Source organism: Glandiceps talaboti, chromosome 6 (assembly GCF_964340395.1).
Source record: "Glandiceps talaboti chromosome 6, keGlaTala1.1, whole genome shotgun sequence".
In the NCBI taxonomy this organism is placed as follows: Eukaryota; Metazoa; Hemichordata; class Enteropneusta; family Spengelidae; genus Glandiceps; species Glandiceps talaboti.
The window spans coordinates 16,754,416-16,770,547 of NC_135554.1; the positions used below are offsets into that span (position 1 = coordinate 16,754,416).

Sequence of the window (16,132 nt, forward strand, 5' to 3'; positions counted from 1 at the left end):
TTTTTACAGAAGTTTGGTATCTATTGCCAAGAGAAATATAACACTGGATTGAAATGAGTGCATATCTCTCTGTGGATTGAAGTGAATACATATACCTCTATTAGCAGACCAAAGCAATTGTACATACATACATAGTTCAGTATTGACATGCCGAAAAATAAATAACATTACAAGACACAAGCTATATTGAGATGTGCAATGTATTAAACAGGTAGGAGATATAAGGGTGACATTCCATGCAACAAAAAAAACCAAACATACATTACAAAGTAACTGCAAGATATTACACAATATTTGTCGGTTCTTGGTATTCTGTCTGGAATCTCACTTTCAACTTCTCCTTCAAATCCCGACTATTCCCTCTCCTACTAGAATTCCTTGCTTTTCCATGATTTTCTGTATTTGGTTTGTTGGACATTTCTGATGAGTTGGTAATAGAGGACATTGACGATGTCGATGACGATGTCGATGACGGTGACGCAAAATCTTTCATGACAAGGCCACCCGCTTCAAAGGCATCACCGAGTCCATCGCTGATTTTGAGATAACCGTTCGTCTTTTCAGCAGGCGTCATATCAATAGCAAGGTGTGGAGCAGCTGTTAAAGATAGAGAGGTTTGCCCATTGAAGAGATGTATTATTTTGCAAAAGATTCCAAAAAACTTACAGTATCTGGCAAAAGTTGCATCATAAATTAGAAAGATTGGTATGTCAGCATGCAGAAGATAAAGAAGGAAAGAGCAGTGAGTGTTTGCCTACATATATGATCCAAACCACTTCAAGCCAAAAGGCATGCATATGCTAATTAATACAGGAAATCATCACTTTGATATGCTAATTAATATTAATGCAGGAAAACATTGCTTTGATTGCACACATGCATTTTAGGGAAAATGTTGTCATTGCCGTTTAGGGTTTTAATCTTCCTCCCATCACCTCCTACAAGCCTTTAGAAACCTTTGAAGTTTGAGTTGGAGCAGCTTGCCAGCAATTTAAAGGTGATAAAAAGATGAAGTAGAGAGTCCATTTCGCCTAAGACTAGTTCCCATCTTTGTGTCAAGATCCTTGAAATCATTCGTATACAGAGGGAGGAGTTTCTTGACCCGGTTGGCTTCATACTTAGCCTGGAGAAGGGGAAGAGAAAAAAAATGAACAAATATTTGTCAAATGTAGCTATGATTAAAAAAATTTTTAAGTTCTCACATGATCTTTGATGGTATGACGCTAATGCTACATCTGATGGGGACACTAATATCCATGAACTCTCCTCGTCGGCTTGGTGACGGGGCTTTTCCTCCTTGCCCTCAATCTCTTCCTGTGCTTTTCTCTGTCTATATGCAACCTAGAAAAGGTAAAAAAGTGTGACTCTATGGACAGTGAAACGCTATGAAAAAGAAAAGGTAGGGATAAAAAAAAATGTCAAATTACAGTCGATATTACAGCCTTGGGAAAAGTTGTAAACTTTGGCTTCAGACACACAATTCAAAACTTGATCATGAATACTATAAAAATGTTAGAAAGGTAACAAGTTACGAAACTGTTTGCCACTGTAAGAAAACAGGAACTAAAATTGAGAGAAAGCAGCTAGCTCCTGATTTCCATACAAAGACTATTTCATACTTCTGTACTCTATTAATGTCTCATCAATACTTTTTTTGTGGATAACTGGACAAATGCTCTATGATGTCTCATTTTTTGCTAACTGCTTTTGCTGAAATGTGTAGAAAATTTTCTGAGAAAAAGTTTTTGTCTGTATATTTTCAAACCTGTTCAATGAAATTGAAGTAATCAAGTTTTATTTTTATAGACACTATTACATGAAATGTGAACTCTTTTTTTCACTGGAGTTTTACTTTCCCTAAGGCTTCATGTAGCTCTTTACATGCATCAAGCACAATAATTTATTTCTAAGCTGTTTTGTGCTTTTGGCCTCCTTTAATTGTACTTACGTATTTCTGTAACCCTCCTACTGAGAGAAATGGAGGTATGTTCCGTTATTGAAATAAAGAAAGACTTGATTGATTGATTGATTGAACAATCAATTTCACTTAGAAAAACATTTCATTTTGGATGTCTGTACGAGGTTGAGTTCATATATTGTACTTGGTACTTTCAACATGATATTCAGTCCAGTGATGAATTAAATTCAACAAATCATGACAAAAATTTGTGTGTGTTTGATACTGATTAAGGGTTAGTGCACTATACTATTTTGTAAATTGAATCACTTGATAATACATTGTACTTGTAAAATGTCTTTACTGTCGTTGCATCTGAAGGAAAAAACACATTAACTACTTGAGAGTGAATGGGCATCATTACACCCTGAACTGGTGTTTTGATTCACCTCGATAAGATCAAATTAGGTCAGTAAATAAATTTACAGAGGTTGTTCACACATAAATCCAACACAACTGAGAGGCCAACCCAGTGTCAAATATTGACTTACTGATACAACATTCAACAGCGGAGTGTTTATAGTGTGTCTTGCATGGTTTTCCTACATTGGAATAACAATTTATCTAGCAAACACTCGTCTCTCTCCTCTGCCTTCCACACATTGGCTTTGATTGCTAACTAACTGTGTAGCTAAACAAACTTTTCTTTTAACTGTGGCATGGAAAACTCGAGGAGTGTTTCCAACTTTCTTGTTCACCACACCTGGTCGTCGAAACCAGCTGTCTCCGCCAAGTTTTTCAGCAGGTTTAGAGCGTTCGTCACAGAAGAATTTTAATCAGTGAGCTTTTTAATTTAGTTTCTAGAGGCTTTAGTAAAAGCTCTTGCACTGATGCTGACATGGGTGTGTGTGTATATTCTATGTGTAAATGTTCTGTTTCTTTAAGACGGTAAAACACTTGAGATGGGGACAATGCACAAAGCAAGCACAGGTTGTGTGAATGCCACTCCATCACGCATGTCCCTCTTATTGATCAGATTAGTAACCTGACCGGTGTGGTCTCTGAAAACCAATAAAATCCCATAATACGACTCTTGACAAATGTTAAAACATGCGTGTCTGGAAGCGGCTAATTTAGTGAATTTGTTCACCTGATACGCTTGTCGGCATGACAGCAGGAGGAAAATTTAGACGTTACATTCTGCCTCCAATGAAGGGCCGATTAAGATTTGAGTGAGCTCTTTAAGAGCATAATTGATATGCGCAATTTCACGTGAAGATTTCGGCAGCGAAAACAACATGACCGGTCTGACTAAGAGAGAATCTATTTAGCAAATCGTTGTTTGTTCAGTTTGCACACAATACTTAAGACTTTCAAAACTTCATTTATTTTCTGGTTCACTTAGTACCAATCCGTCGTACATTAGATCAAGAAAAGTCTGCTTTGTGGGCTCAATTTCATTTTAAAAAAGCCGGAATTGTCAAATGTGATCAGGTTTGCTTGTGAACAAACGACCAAACACACACCCTTTGCTGGGATGAAGTGTATCGTTGTATTGTTGTTCATGTCTCAAGTATTTCAGGTTTTATTCCTTAAAAAGCCAGTTAAGGGTTCCACTTGGCAAAATCACACAACCTCCTAACAAGGTAAACAGTATTTTAGTTCTTTTACACGGCTTCAAAATCACCAATTTAGGAGTAAGAAAATATCGTCAGACATATAAAATCTAAATCACTTTCAATTTTTCAAAATAATTATCACTAAAATATCGTAATCAAGACAGAAATAAATTTAATTTTGGGTATCTCAAGTAAAAATGTATTTTTCAAGTTAAATATTAGAATTTCAAAATGAACACCGTTGAACATCTCAAAATGAACACTGTTGAACATTTTGGAGCATCTAAAATATACAATCTAATTTGTATTTCATGTTAAATGTTAGCATACATCGTCAATATATCGGAGCCTCTCATATATACAATCTAATTTGTATTTCACGTTAAATGTTAGCATTTCAAAGTGTACATTGAGGAACATTTTTCACAGAACGGTCAAATCATGAATGCAGTAATTCCAATCAATGTAATACTGACATCAATGTTCAGTATTCGCTAAGACATTCTGCTGATAATGATGAAGAAACTTGATAAAAATCTCAAGATTCTTGACTGGAGCTGTTGTCAAGAACCACTGTCACGGAGTGAAGATGTCCGTTAAAACATTCTATTTCATCCATTTGTGGGTAGTTGTACTTTTCTTGGCAAAATAAATGAAAGATAGAAAAGAAATGATTGCTTCTAGGCTGGTCTCCGACTTGCAGTTTGTAACTTGGAACTAATGTTTCAAATAAAGAAGCTGAACAGTGATTGGGCCATTACATTTTATCAGTTTAGAAAGCTGGTTTATGATTGGTGGGTCACAATAATTTCTATCCTAAAAACAACCAATCAGAAGAGTATTTAAATTTAAAGATGAGTATGTCATTCAATGTAAAATCCAGGACAGGTATTACATCCATGTTGACAAAAACACATCACAGTTGGTTTACGCTTGAATGCTTGACTGATTTCTATGGTCAGTTGAAGTAACCACACCTAATCATTATTGGTTACCAGCTTTCACTTGTTTTCGTCTCAAGTGAGAACAAATTGGCTGACTACAACATCAAAGTACCACCCTTTCCCAATATGAAAACCACCACCAAGGACATAAAAACTCAGACTAATGAATTCTGCAACTTTACTGCCTTCATTTGGTTTGGTTTGGAAAACACTAGCCTACTAGTATCCGAAACAGGTGTTAACTTCTTTCCATGACACTGACAGATATTCCGATGGGTAATTGTGAGTTTGTGTATCATCACATGTGGGGGAGTGACAGAATACTACATAAAATACAAATTAATTTCGGACTGTAGGCAATTTGACAGGAGCAAGACAGCAGACAGTACGGTAAGTAGGGTTGAAATGTTTAGTAGTCTGCAAGTCGCGTAAAATGTCCACCTAGTGGCGTCAATTGTGATGTCACATCGTGATGAATCGATGTCTGGAACACAAGTCATATAAATATTGACAATACTGGTCCTCGAGTACATGACAATGAAAGGGAAGGTTGTTTTTGCATGACTGTAAACTATCCTGATCTGACCTGCTCCTACTTTCACACACAAACAACATCAAAGTACAGTACACACCGATTTGAAACCCACTTTTCAGTCCTTGCTATGATGAAATAATCAGATGTCATACAAACATGTAAATTGACAGAAAAACTTTTAAGGTTTGATGTATGTTCCATCGTCCATTTTTCAACTTTTACAAAACTACAATGGGGATTCTGGTCACTATAGCAACCACACAAACACAATAAAATCTGCCAATCTGGATTAAAAATTAAAGAAAGTTCATTTGAGGACATCATTAGTGACATATTTAAAGCTTCTTAGAGGGTCAAGGTTGAGGTAAGGTGGAAGAATTTATCTCCCCCACCTCCTAAGAAGCTTAAATATATCACAATCCAGGTGTGATGTCAAATTTATAATGCAAGGAAAAGGTTGAAGGATAACAGAAAGACAATTATTATCATGGCGATCCAATCCAGATAAATTTCTCTATAACAAAAATTTGCTCTTGTAAGGGTGGCCGTACTTTAATCTTATGTTTCTCATCACCTGACTGACCCTGTATGTTTTCAATCTTGCAAAATAATGAAAAAAAATAATGCCCTCTATGGCAGGATTAGAAAAACATGACGTCACTGATTGTACGATGGCATCCCTGTGATCACATATCTGAGCGAAAATAATCATTTATTTGGAACTTTAATAAAACAAATGATTTAAAGTTTCCTTCTGACTTTAATTGTCATTTCTAAGTTTTCAACAGTTGAAGTATAATTATGAAATGAAAGTATCACCAACATGTACACATACACTTTCACTTTCTAAACATTTTTTTAGCCCGCTCGGCCAACCCATCATTCTGAAGGAGTTACGATGAGAAAAATGGAATTATTACGTACAGACACCCTTACATACAAACAACTAGGATAGTTTATTGATTGCAAAGTGAAAGTTATAATCAATAAAGTCAGATGTTAATCTAGACAGCAGTGTTAATTTTACCATGATAGGTTAAACGGATTGTAAAGTATTCACCCCCTCATCCCCCCCAACCCACCCAGCCAGCCTCCCAAAGTCAGAAGCATTTCCTCATCACCACACAATATATATTATGCTGTAACATAGCCTAACACCTTCAAATAAGGTCAAGCTACACATACACAGCGCTCTATAACGACCCCCTCCCCTTCAATCTATCCAAGATGACACATTGTCACGCAGTGTCCTATAACAACTCCACCCCCTTCAATCTATCCAACATGACACATTGTCATAGAGTACCCAATAAATATACCAAGAGATCATCCAAATTCACTAATTCCACCTTGTGACCTTTCAACTTTCACCTTTCCAAACAAGGTCATACAGACTTCATTATTTCTCTTACACACAAGATACCTACCATGTTATAATAGAGCACTCCAAAGATGGCTACCAGCATGCCTAATACATTGTACATCGTCACAGGATTATGGAGTAGCATCAACGATGACGTTATCACCACAATACGCTTTGTTGCATTGGCCACGGAATAACTTAGCGGACTAACCAACGAAAGAACACTGAATGCGACAATGTTTTGAAGAAAGTTGAGAAATCCGGTTGTCAATATGAGGAATGTAGTTGGAAGCCAATGAATTGTGTGTAACTGGAAAGAAAAAAATAACACAAATCTCTGTCACCTACTACTAATTAGATGTTAGGAATAACACTAAATATTTGGATTAGCAATATCAATGACTAACATGCATGCACGCACGCACACCACACACACACACACATATGTACAATGTATACATACATACATACACACACTAAACATACACACAGTCACTATGTACTACAGTATAGTATTATTAGTAATAGTAACAGTCCAAGTAAATGTACAACTATCTGATTACATCCTCGTCGGCAAATCATTCTGAGAACTACCAAGTTCCAACAACAACCTGCATTCTTACAATATGACACTAGGGGGCGCTATTGCAAACATCACAGAAGCACAGAAAAAAAGGCACATAATCAAGCATTCTAATTTCCTTCACACAAACACAGACATCTATGAATGTAACTACAGCAATGTCCACTGGCTAATAATGTCAACAAATCCCAATAATAGTTTAAATTTGTGCCTGTTTAAACTTGTCAAATGTATGTCTGCCCTTGCCCTAATACAACAAAAATTGTATGGTTCCGATTACGCTCAATTTTAGAATAGGTGGGGTAGGTAGATTTTTTATTTTTTATTATTATTATCATTTTCATATGAGTGTCTAGTTCAGGTTTTCGATTGTTTGCCAAATGGTCTCTGTGTTATTTATTTCTTCCTATCCGATGTACAGATTGGAAGAACAGTTTTATATTGTCTTTTTAAGTTGATGTCAGTTTCCACAACCACTATTTCTCACGAGACTTCACATTTTTGCAATTTCAACTCCGTCTCCTTCAAATGCTTCATTCATAACTTTAGATACGAGTTGAAACATTTATCGACTAAATTTTCTGTATGTACAGATATATATCAATGAAATAAACTTTTGAAAATAATTAACTTCCTATGAGATGACAATAAAACCCATAAATTATTTGTTATTTGATGGAAACAGAACATCTCCATCAAAAAAGTGAAAACAATAAATAATGCATTACAATATTGCTATTCACTGATGGGAAATATAATATATCAAATTTTATTGTTTTAAAAATGCATTAGAATATTGTAATTTCAGTATCTCCAGGAGGTAAATATAATATATGCAAATTTTATCATTTTGAAAATGCATTAGAATATTGTATGTAATTTCACTATCTCCAGGAGGTAAATATTAATAATATATCACTTTTTATTGCTTTGAGAGATAAATTTGGAGGTATGCATAATTAATAATCAGTATTTGTAGCAAAGGTAATTATATATTATTCCCTAATATTTTTTTCTTCGTTCAGCCAAGAAAATTACGAGTGTGTGTTTTTATCATTTTGAAAATGCATTAGAATATTGTATGTAATTTCACTATCTCCAGGAGGTAAATATTAATAATATATCACTTTTTATTGCTTTGAGAGATAAATTTGGAGGTATGCATAATTAATGATCAGTATTTGTAGCAAAGGTAATTAGATATTATTCCCTAATATTTTTTTCTTCGTTCAGCCAAGAAAATTATGAGTGACCTAAGGAGCCTTGTTATGTGACGAGTATTTTCCGGTTGAAGGAAGATAAATATTAGGAATGATCAAATATACCCCTTTAAGCGTAATGTATTAAATATTGGGAAAAATATGGCAATTTGGAACATTTTCACATATTTTGAACACCTCAGAATATGTGATTTAGATAACCAGGGTATATAAATCCATATTTTGTGTTCAAAGACAATAACTTGGTTTGTGCATGGTGTAATACTTACTATTTCTTGATCATTTAAAATTTTGATTACATCAGTAAATAACCAGATTGGTATCATTCCCCAGCAGGCTAGCTGTCCTATTATTAATAATAGCCTTAAATGATGAACTCCCGTATCGTGAAGAGCCTACAAGGAAAAAAATATGAATAATGATATGATTAATAATTTATGAGATACTTATGGGGAAACCAATCCATCATACTTGACATTCTGAAAGTGAAACATTAAAGCCTGCTTCACATGGATGAGGGAATTCTCGGTACTTGCAATAGCTTTTTACCTCATGCTAGAGGATCAAAATAGAACAAGAAAGGTTGACTTATTCTCACGCGCACCTATAGTAATGCATGTGAAGTGCGTGGAGCAGAAGTTACGATGTCGTCCAAGAAATTGAATTAAGCAGTAATATTCTATTTCAGGTACCGAGAATTGGAATGGAAACAGGTCAAGCCAAAGATCATTAATCTAAACCTAGGGTGTCAAATTCTAACATTTCATGGTTTATATCATCAGTGTAATTTCATACAAATCTAGGGAGTCCAATTACAAACATTTCAAAGTTGTGCTATTTCATCCAACCTAGGGAGTTCTGTTAGACATGTCACAGTTTTCATCAGTGCTATTTCATCCAAACCTAGGGAGTTCTATTAGACACATTTCATGGTTAACATCCAAACTTAAGGAGCTCAATTACTAACATTTCAAGGTTGTACAGTGGTGCAAATTGCACATCACCTGGTGAATTAAAATCACCTGACTAAAGTTGAGTGACAGTGGTGTGAGTTACACGAGACAGGCGTTCATTTACAATTCAATTTCTATATACCATTAATTTTATCAATATTCCAATAATACTTCAATGTATATCAGGACTTTACACAGGAATAACCTTTAACCAACTCATAAACTAAAAATAGCCCGGGTACTTTTAGTCACAAATTTGAAGACAATTTATGGATTTCTCTTTTAATCTTGTGTATTTGTTACAGACAGTAAGTAAATTTACCTGAAAAGTTTCCTGATTTTTAATGGTATTTAATTTTAATTTTAACACACACACACACACACACACACACACACACACACACACACACACACACACACACACACACACACACACACGTTAGTCCAACGCTTAAATTCTACATGTTATCAATTATTTATGAACCAGAACAGGAAAGAAATGAAACATATTGCTAAATTAATCAAAATAAAAATTAAAAAGTGATTAAAGTGAAATTTTCGGAGATAAATGAGATTTTTTAAACAAACTGTTCAAAATATATGCTTTCATCCTTTTACTACCAGACGTTTGTGAAGTCTGTGAACCTACTGTCTTTTGTACATGATCTTCTGCTTGTAAATGTGTGAATGCAAAATTGTTTGATGTCAGTGAATTTGTTACTAATTTCAGTTGTTGTCACATTCCGTTTGATGACATATTTAGATGTATTTTTTATGTTGGTTGGATACCAGTAGAGGTGCTTGGCACTTGTTTGTCTATTCCCTTTACAGGCTGTCTTTTATTGTTTTTTTTCTTCATTTTTGTTGTTGTTTTTTTGTATTTTTATTGTATGTTTGTCGCTAATGTTTTGGGTACTATAAGTATGGTTTTTCCGTCCTATTGTAGTCTATTGTTATTTTGTTTTTATCATTGTGTAATATTGACTTGCCTGTGATGAAAAGTAATAAATCATTTCTTAAAAAAAATAAAATAAACACAAAGCTTTAATGTACAAGTTAATACTTGTAAAACAAAATTGGCAACAAGTGTACGCATGCTATATAGTATTAACGCCATACACACATTTTAAACACTTCTACATGTTGTATAGCTCTTTGAAGGGATCTACACCTGCATATGCACACAATGGTGTACGTCATTAATAAGCTACAAGCTGTTACATGCTCATGCCATGATTTTGTTGTAACCCATACAAAATGAAATATAATTGAAAATATTATGTTATTCCTACCCTTTCAAAATTCATTTTTATTTTAAGCTACTTTCCAAAGGACCAGAGTTATGACTGTTAGGTTGGGAGAAATTGTTTCCTGTTTATAACATAGGATGTTTTTATATCGACGATACATCATTGCAACTACATATATGCCTAAAGACAAATTCAAAAGTCTGATATACGAGTAGTACAAAACATTTCCTTTCAAAGAACAGGAGCATAATCTCTCCAAATACAGATATATTCCTATGGCAACAGATATATCACTATGGCAACAGTGATTCCTACTCTATAATTTAGTAAGGCATCTACAATTGACATCTAAAAATCTAGAATTTACACTTCAAAATGAAGCGAATCGAATATTCATTTCAATGATTGATGAATTAAAATGTTAGAATTTTGGGATCACAGCAAATCCAAAAATCACATTTAATGAAAAATAAACAAAAGTTTGAAACAACTGTTCAGGTGTGGTAAATTTTGTTTGCTCATTGGCACAATTTGTGTAAAATATATTTATCTACGGAAAGTGCCAGAATATTGATATAATATATGTTATTATAAAATTTACTTTTTAAGTTATTATAAATAATAATATCAAAATATAAACTGAAATCTCATTATAGCTAACTTACTGATAGACATGAAAACTTAAAGAATTGTGATATTATAAAAAAGTATTTGTTGTCATGAAAAATATACACTGTAATATAACTAATACCGCTCTGCATACATACGTATTGAGCACTGCTTACTCCCGCATAGACAACTTACATATACTGAGTATATATATATATATATATATATATATATATATATATATATATATATATATATATATATATATATATATATATATATATATATATATATATATATATATATATATATATATATATATATATATATATATATATATATATATATATATATATATAACTAATACATTTATTTCCATATCTGTAGCATTTTATTCATGTATTCATTTTTAGCAGTTTGTGACTTTCGTTTTTATCCATTTTATCTATTAGTTTTACCCTGAAGAAGGCAACTGTAGCGTTTCTGAAACGTTGGTTTTAATAAAGATCATCAGAAGATTATAGTGACTGGTCAAGACATCTTTAATTTCTACCTCACATTTTGTCAACATTTCGATGTACTCCCACCCACCTCTTTTAACTTCAATTGTCGTACAGATGAAACTCACCCACATAATGTAGAAATTCAATATATTGAGGAAAGAAAAGTAACATGTGTACGATTTGAACTCACGTCCCCTGAATACTAGCCAGAGTGCTCTAGCCAGCTGAGCTAATGTGTCAACTGGTAGATATATAGATATATACCATTATATATACAGACCCTGTCAATCTGACCCAGGCATCTGATGACCGTAGAAGCATGAAACTCTGAATGATTTCAGATCTCCTAATTTCTGATATTAAGTATATTATGCTCTGCTATTAATATTGCATTGATCACTGTTCTCTCCAGAGATGCCTTCATTATTAGTATTAACACACACACACACACACACACACACACACACACACACACACACACACACACACACACATACACATACACACACACACACACACACACACACACACACGCAGACACACACACACACACACACGCACACTATATTGGAAATATAAGTTAGGGAAACATGAAAGTGTGTTTATACAAGAGACTGTTCACAGAGTTTGCTAGAAAGGTTACACAGCAGATATGGTAGGTATCATCTGTTCAGGTCTGCTACAATGTTGGCAGAGAATTATAGCTATGAAGGTAATGATTGTTATATGTGTCTACTTAAATTCCAGCTGTTGATTAATCTGTACAGTCTGAATTTAATGAGATGCAGTACATGGTTACCAACATTGGTACAGTTATGCGCTTTACCCAGTATTTCCAAAATGTCACCTTCTATATGAGATACAGTATGGTATGTGCTATACCTAGTGTTTTCTACTTTCCAAAATGTCACCTTCTATATGAGATAGAGTATGGTATGTGCAATACCTAGTGTTTCTACTCTCCAAAATGTCACCTTCTACCGGTATATGAGATACAGTACATGCCCATGTACTGGGGAGATTTTGGAAAGTAGATGGCACTTGGTACATACAACGCATACCTCTACCAATGTTAGACCATGTACTGTATATCTCATCATTGGTCCATAATTGGTAGAGGTAGAGGTATGAGCTATACCAAGTGCCTTCTACTTTCCAAATTGTCACCTTCTATATCTGGAAATGACATGCCATCAATCTCGCATTCGCATTGGTTGAGAGATATGAAGATATGCCATGTTTTCACCAGGACCATATTTTTCTGTCTGTTGCATATGGGGGTGGGGGTGGGTGGGGGTGGGGAGTGGATGGGTATTACAGTTAATTTGTAGTTGGCATTTCAAAACTGCTTGATTCCTGAAATCTCACCACCTACGTAAGTAAGTCATCAAAATAATACATTTCACAATCAGATGCTAAATCAACCCACTTGAGACAGAAAAGGGAGAGGGCTGTATGGTAAGAAAAATATCCAAATAGATTTTAAATTCTTCACATTTTGAAAAAAAAAAATGAAAAAGAACCAAGATTTGATAACATTTGCTGGGAAGGTAGGATTTTAGATACAAAAGGTAACCTTACAAACTCATGGCAAATAACAATCACAAAATATTACTATTGATGAGTGGTCAAAATTTGTCAATCTTTAGTTTTACCCATACTGCAGTATAATGACTCCCTAGCACTCAGATGAATGATCCATCTCAGGTGACAATTTCCAATACCTGAAATAGCATTTTATTTCACTGTGGCCATAAATAAATAGTTTTATGTTTGAGTCTTTATTGTTTCCTCTAACAGTGATGTTGATTTGTGTTTACAGTGAGACAAAATATATTTTATATCCTTGTGCACTATCAGTCTGTAATTTGTTTTATCAATTTGTAACAAAAAACGTGATGCTGCCTAATTGAAACTATTGAGTCACTCTGGTTTGTCAGTAAAAAACGAGATGCTGCCTCATTGAAACTCTATAGTCACTCTGGTTTGTTAGTAAAAACGAGATGCTGCCTCATTGAAACTCTATAGTCACTCTGGTTTGTTAGTAAAAACATTATGCTGCCTCATTGAAAGTCTATAGTCACTCTGGTTTGGTAGTAAAAAACACCATGCTGCCTGATTGAAACTCTATAGTCACTCTGGTTTGGTAGTAAAAAATACTGTCCTGCCTAATTGAAACTATTGAGTCACTCTGGTTTGGTAGTAAAAACATTATGCTGCCTCATTGAAACTCTATAGTCACTCTGGTTTGGTAGTAAAAAACACTGTCCTGCCTAATTGAAACTCTATAGTCACTCTGGTTTGGTAGTAGGTGTAAGATTATACTTGTAAAATTAGTCAATAAACACTGGCACATACTGGTAATCATAATACTGATACCATACTATACAGCATAAGGAAATTAACTCTCAAAATACAATTTCCTGTTAAAATTACACAGCAACGGTTTCAATTATGTGAAATGCAATAGTCCTTTACAATGCATGTATGTGTCTCCCTCTAGAGGTATTGTTTAGTAGAATCACAGATAATTAAAATAGCGTTGATCTAAATCTGTGAAATTTTTATTGTGATAATGATGAAATATCTCATTTCATATTTACGTGCCTCTTTTCTTGCCATGACTATTTTATTTATTTATTTATTTTATTTTTTATTTATTGTTTGATCAGGCTCAAGGCCATATAAAAAGTGAAACTAAAAACTATGAGAAGTACATTTATCTTTCACATCAATTCATGACCAGTAGGTTCTATTTAGTCGAAAGATTCCTTGGAAAGAAATCACACCATTCACCACTGTCTCCAGAGGGCTCTGTTTATTCAAAATGTCTCTTTGAAAGTAGCATGTTCATGTAGTCTATCAGCTAGCCCTCGGATGTTCTTCCGATAAAATACGACACACAGCCGAACAACGCTATTGAGGATGGAACATCCGAGGTCTAGCGAATGTCATCAGGATATAAATAACTGCCAATCAGCGAACCGTATTAGCGACAAGCACAAACAGAGGACAATAGCTAAATTTTCATGCATATTCATCTTAAGGAGGGGCTTGTATAAATAACCACCAATGCGTTAACTGAAATGTGTGAATGACAACGTCTACACACTCATCAAACTCACAATTACCATAAACGATAAGCCATAGTAATGACGTAAATGTGTTTGTCAACACCTGCATGCAGAGATTGAATATATTAAAGTATATATATGCATATATGGCCCAACCCACCGATTATCGTAATCTCAATGGAATGTCCGGTCTGAAAATGACATTCGCTAGACTGTTCGGGCAAGCCCTCACATGCGAACTTCGTTCGCTTATAGTTATATCATCGAAAGAAAGCCTGAACATCTAGCAGCAAGACTACATGTTCCTGGTGCCGATTCTGACTTGCATACCTGTCGTCTTCTCAAGACTGATATGGAAGTCACAGTCAGTATAGTAAAAAGACTACTTGGAGATAAAATCACTACACTACTAAGGAATTATCACAGCACTTTGCTTATTCAAAAAGGTCTCTCCAAAAAATGTCAATGGAACCACTTTTTGGCAAGGTCTACAGGAAAGGGGTCAAAATATCTCAGGATTTGTAAACACACAGCTACTGATAATTATTTTATATTCTATCTGTAATATGGTGGATTCTAATTAAGTCAAGGGAAAGTGCAACTGAGATTTAAGTTTCATATTTTATGATTTTTTTCTTTTAAGTTGGGAACACAATAGTGGCATACACATGTATTTTGATCTAACGTTATATATCGGGGGACAATCGAACAATGTCAAACACGCTCAATAAACGAACTTCATTTTGTTTATGCCTAAACTCCCTCCCCTCCCTTAAATGAATGTTTACAAATGCAACTTCGACACATTTATATATGAATTGTAGTGCAATGTAAAACTTGATGGTAAACACATAAAATACTAACCAGAAACCCAGCACTGTATATCACATTAGCAGTAAACTTTAATCAACTTATCAACATGATCTCGGTCATAAATACAGAACCTGTTATCATAGCATTGAATACGTGGATGTTTTCAGAATTTAATTAAAAATGCAACATGACATTCAGTAATCGCATTGATGCCAGACCCCCTACCCCTATACAAACGGAGTGCCTTTAATGAACAGACCCCCCTCCCCCTAAATGAACAAAGTTTGTTTATTGACCATCAGACCCCCCCCCCCCCCTTAACAAGGTTCCTTTATTGAGCTTGTGTAACATTGTGCAGTCATTCCTTAGTAACATTCAAATAATACTGACTTATGTTGACTGAACACGGATAATACAGAAATAATGTGAAAAACAAATGAAACTTACCTTTTTTGTGTAAATGTTTTGAATAGCAAATGCAATAGTAGCTGAAAGTGCTGATAATAAACCTAATACATCAAAGGAAATTTCTGTCATTGTTGCTAGGAGAACTCCAAAAATTATCGGAAGCAGAGATAAATATACCTAGAGGAGATAAAAAAATGAACTTCATAAAACATATTTCATTGTTTCACACAGAACTTTGAAAATATTTGGAAACAGAGATAAATGTACTTTATACCACTCAAATATGTCTCTACGCATTCTAGTGATATTTCACGTTGACTTCTTGTACAAAATTTCCTTGTTGAATATTTTCATATTGATG

General features: G+C 34.3%; 1 protein-coding gene across 1 annotated transcript in view; it reads right to left on the reverse strand.

The window, feature by feature from the left end:
* Window positions 1–16,132, reverse strand: part of LOC144436691 (solute carrier family 35 member E1-like) — a 22,721-nt gene continuing 6,589 nt past the window's right edge. The window contains exons 3-7 of the mRNA XM_078125539.1: window positions 15,811–15,948; window positions 8,431–8,556; window positions 6,423–6,668; window positions 1,203–1,341; window positions 1–597 (exon numbers count right to left, since the gene is read on the reverse strand). Of these exons, the coding sequence (XP_077981665.1) occupies window positions 284–597; window positions 1,203–1,341; window positions 6,423–6,668; window positions 8,431–8,556; window positions 15,811–15,948 (963 nt within the window). The 3' untranslated portion in view covers window positions 1–283. The remainder of the gene's footprint in view (window positions 598–1,202; window positions 1,342–6,422; window positions 6,669–8,430; window positions 8,557–15,810; window positions 15,949–16,132) is intronic.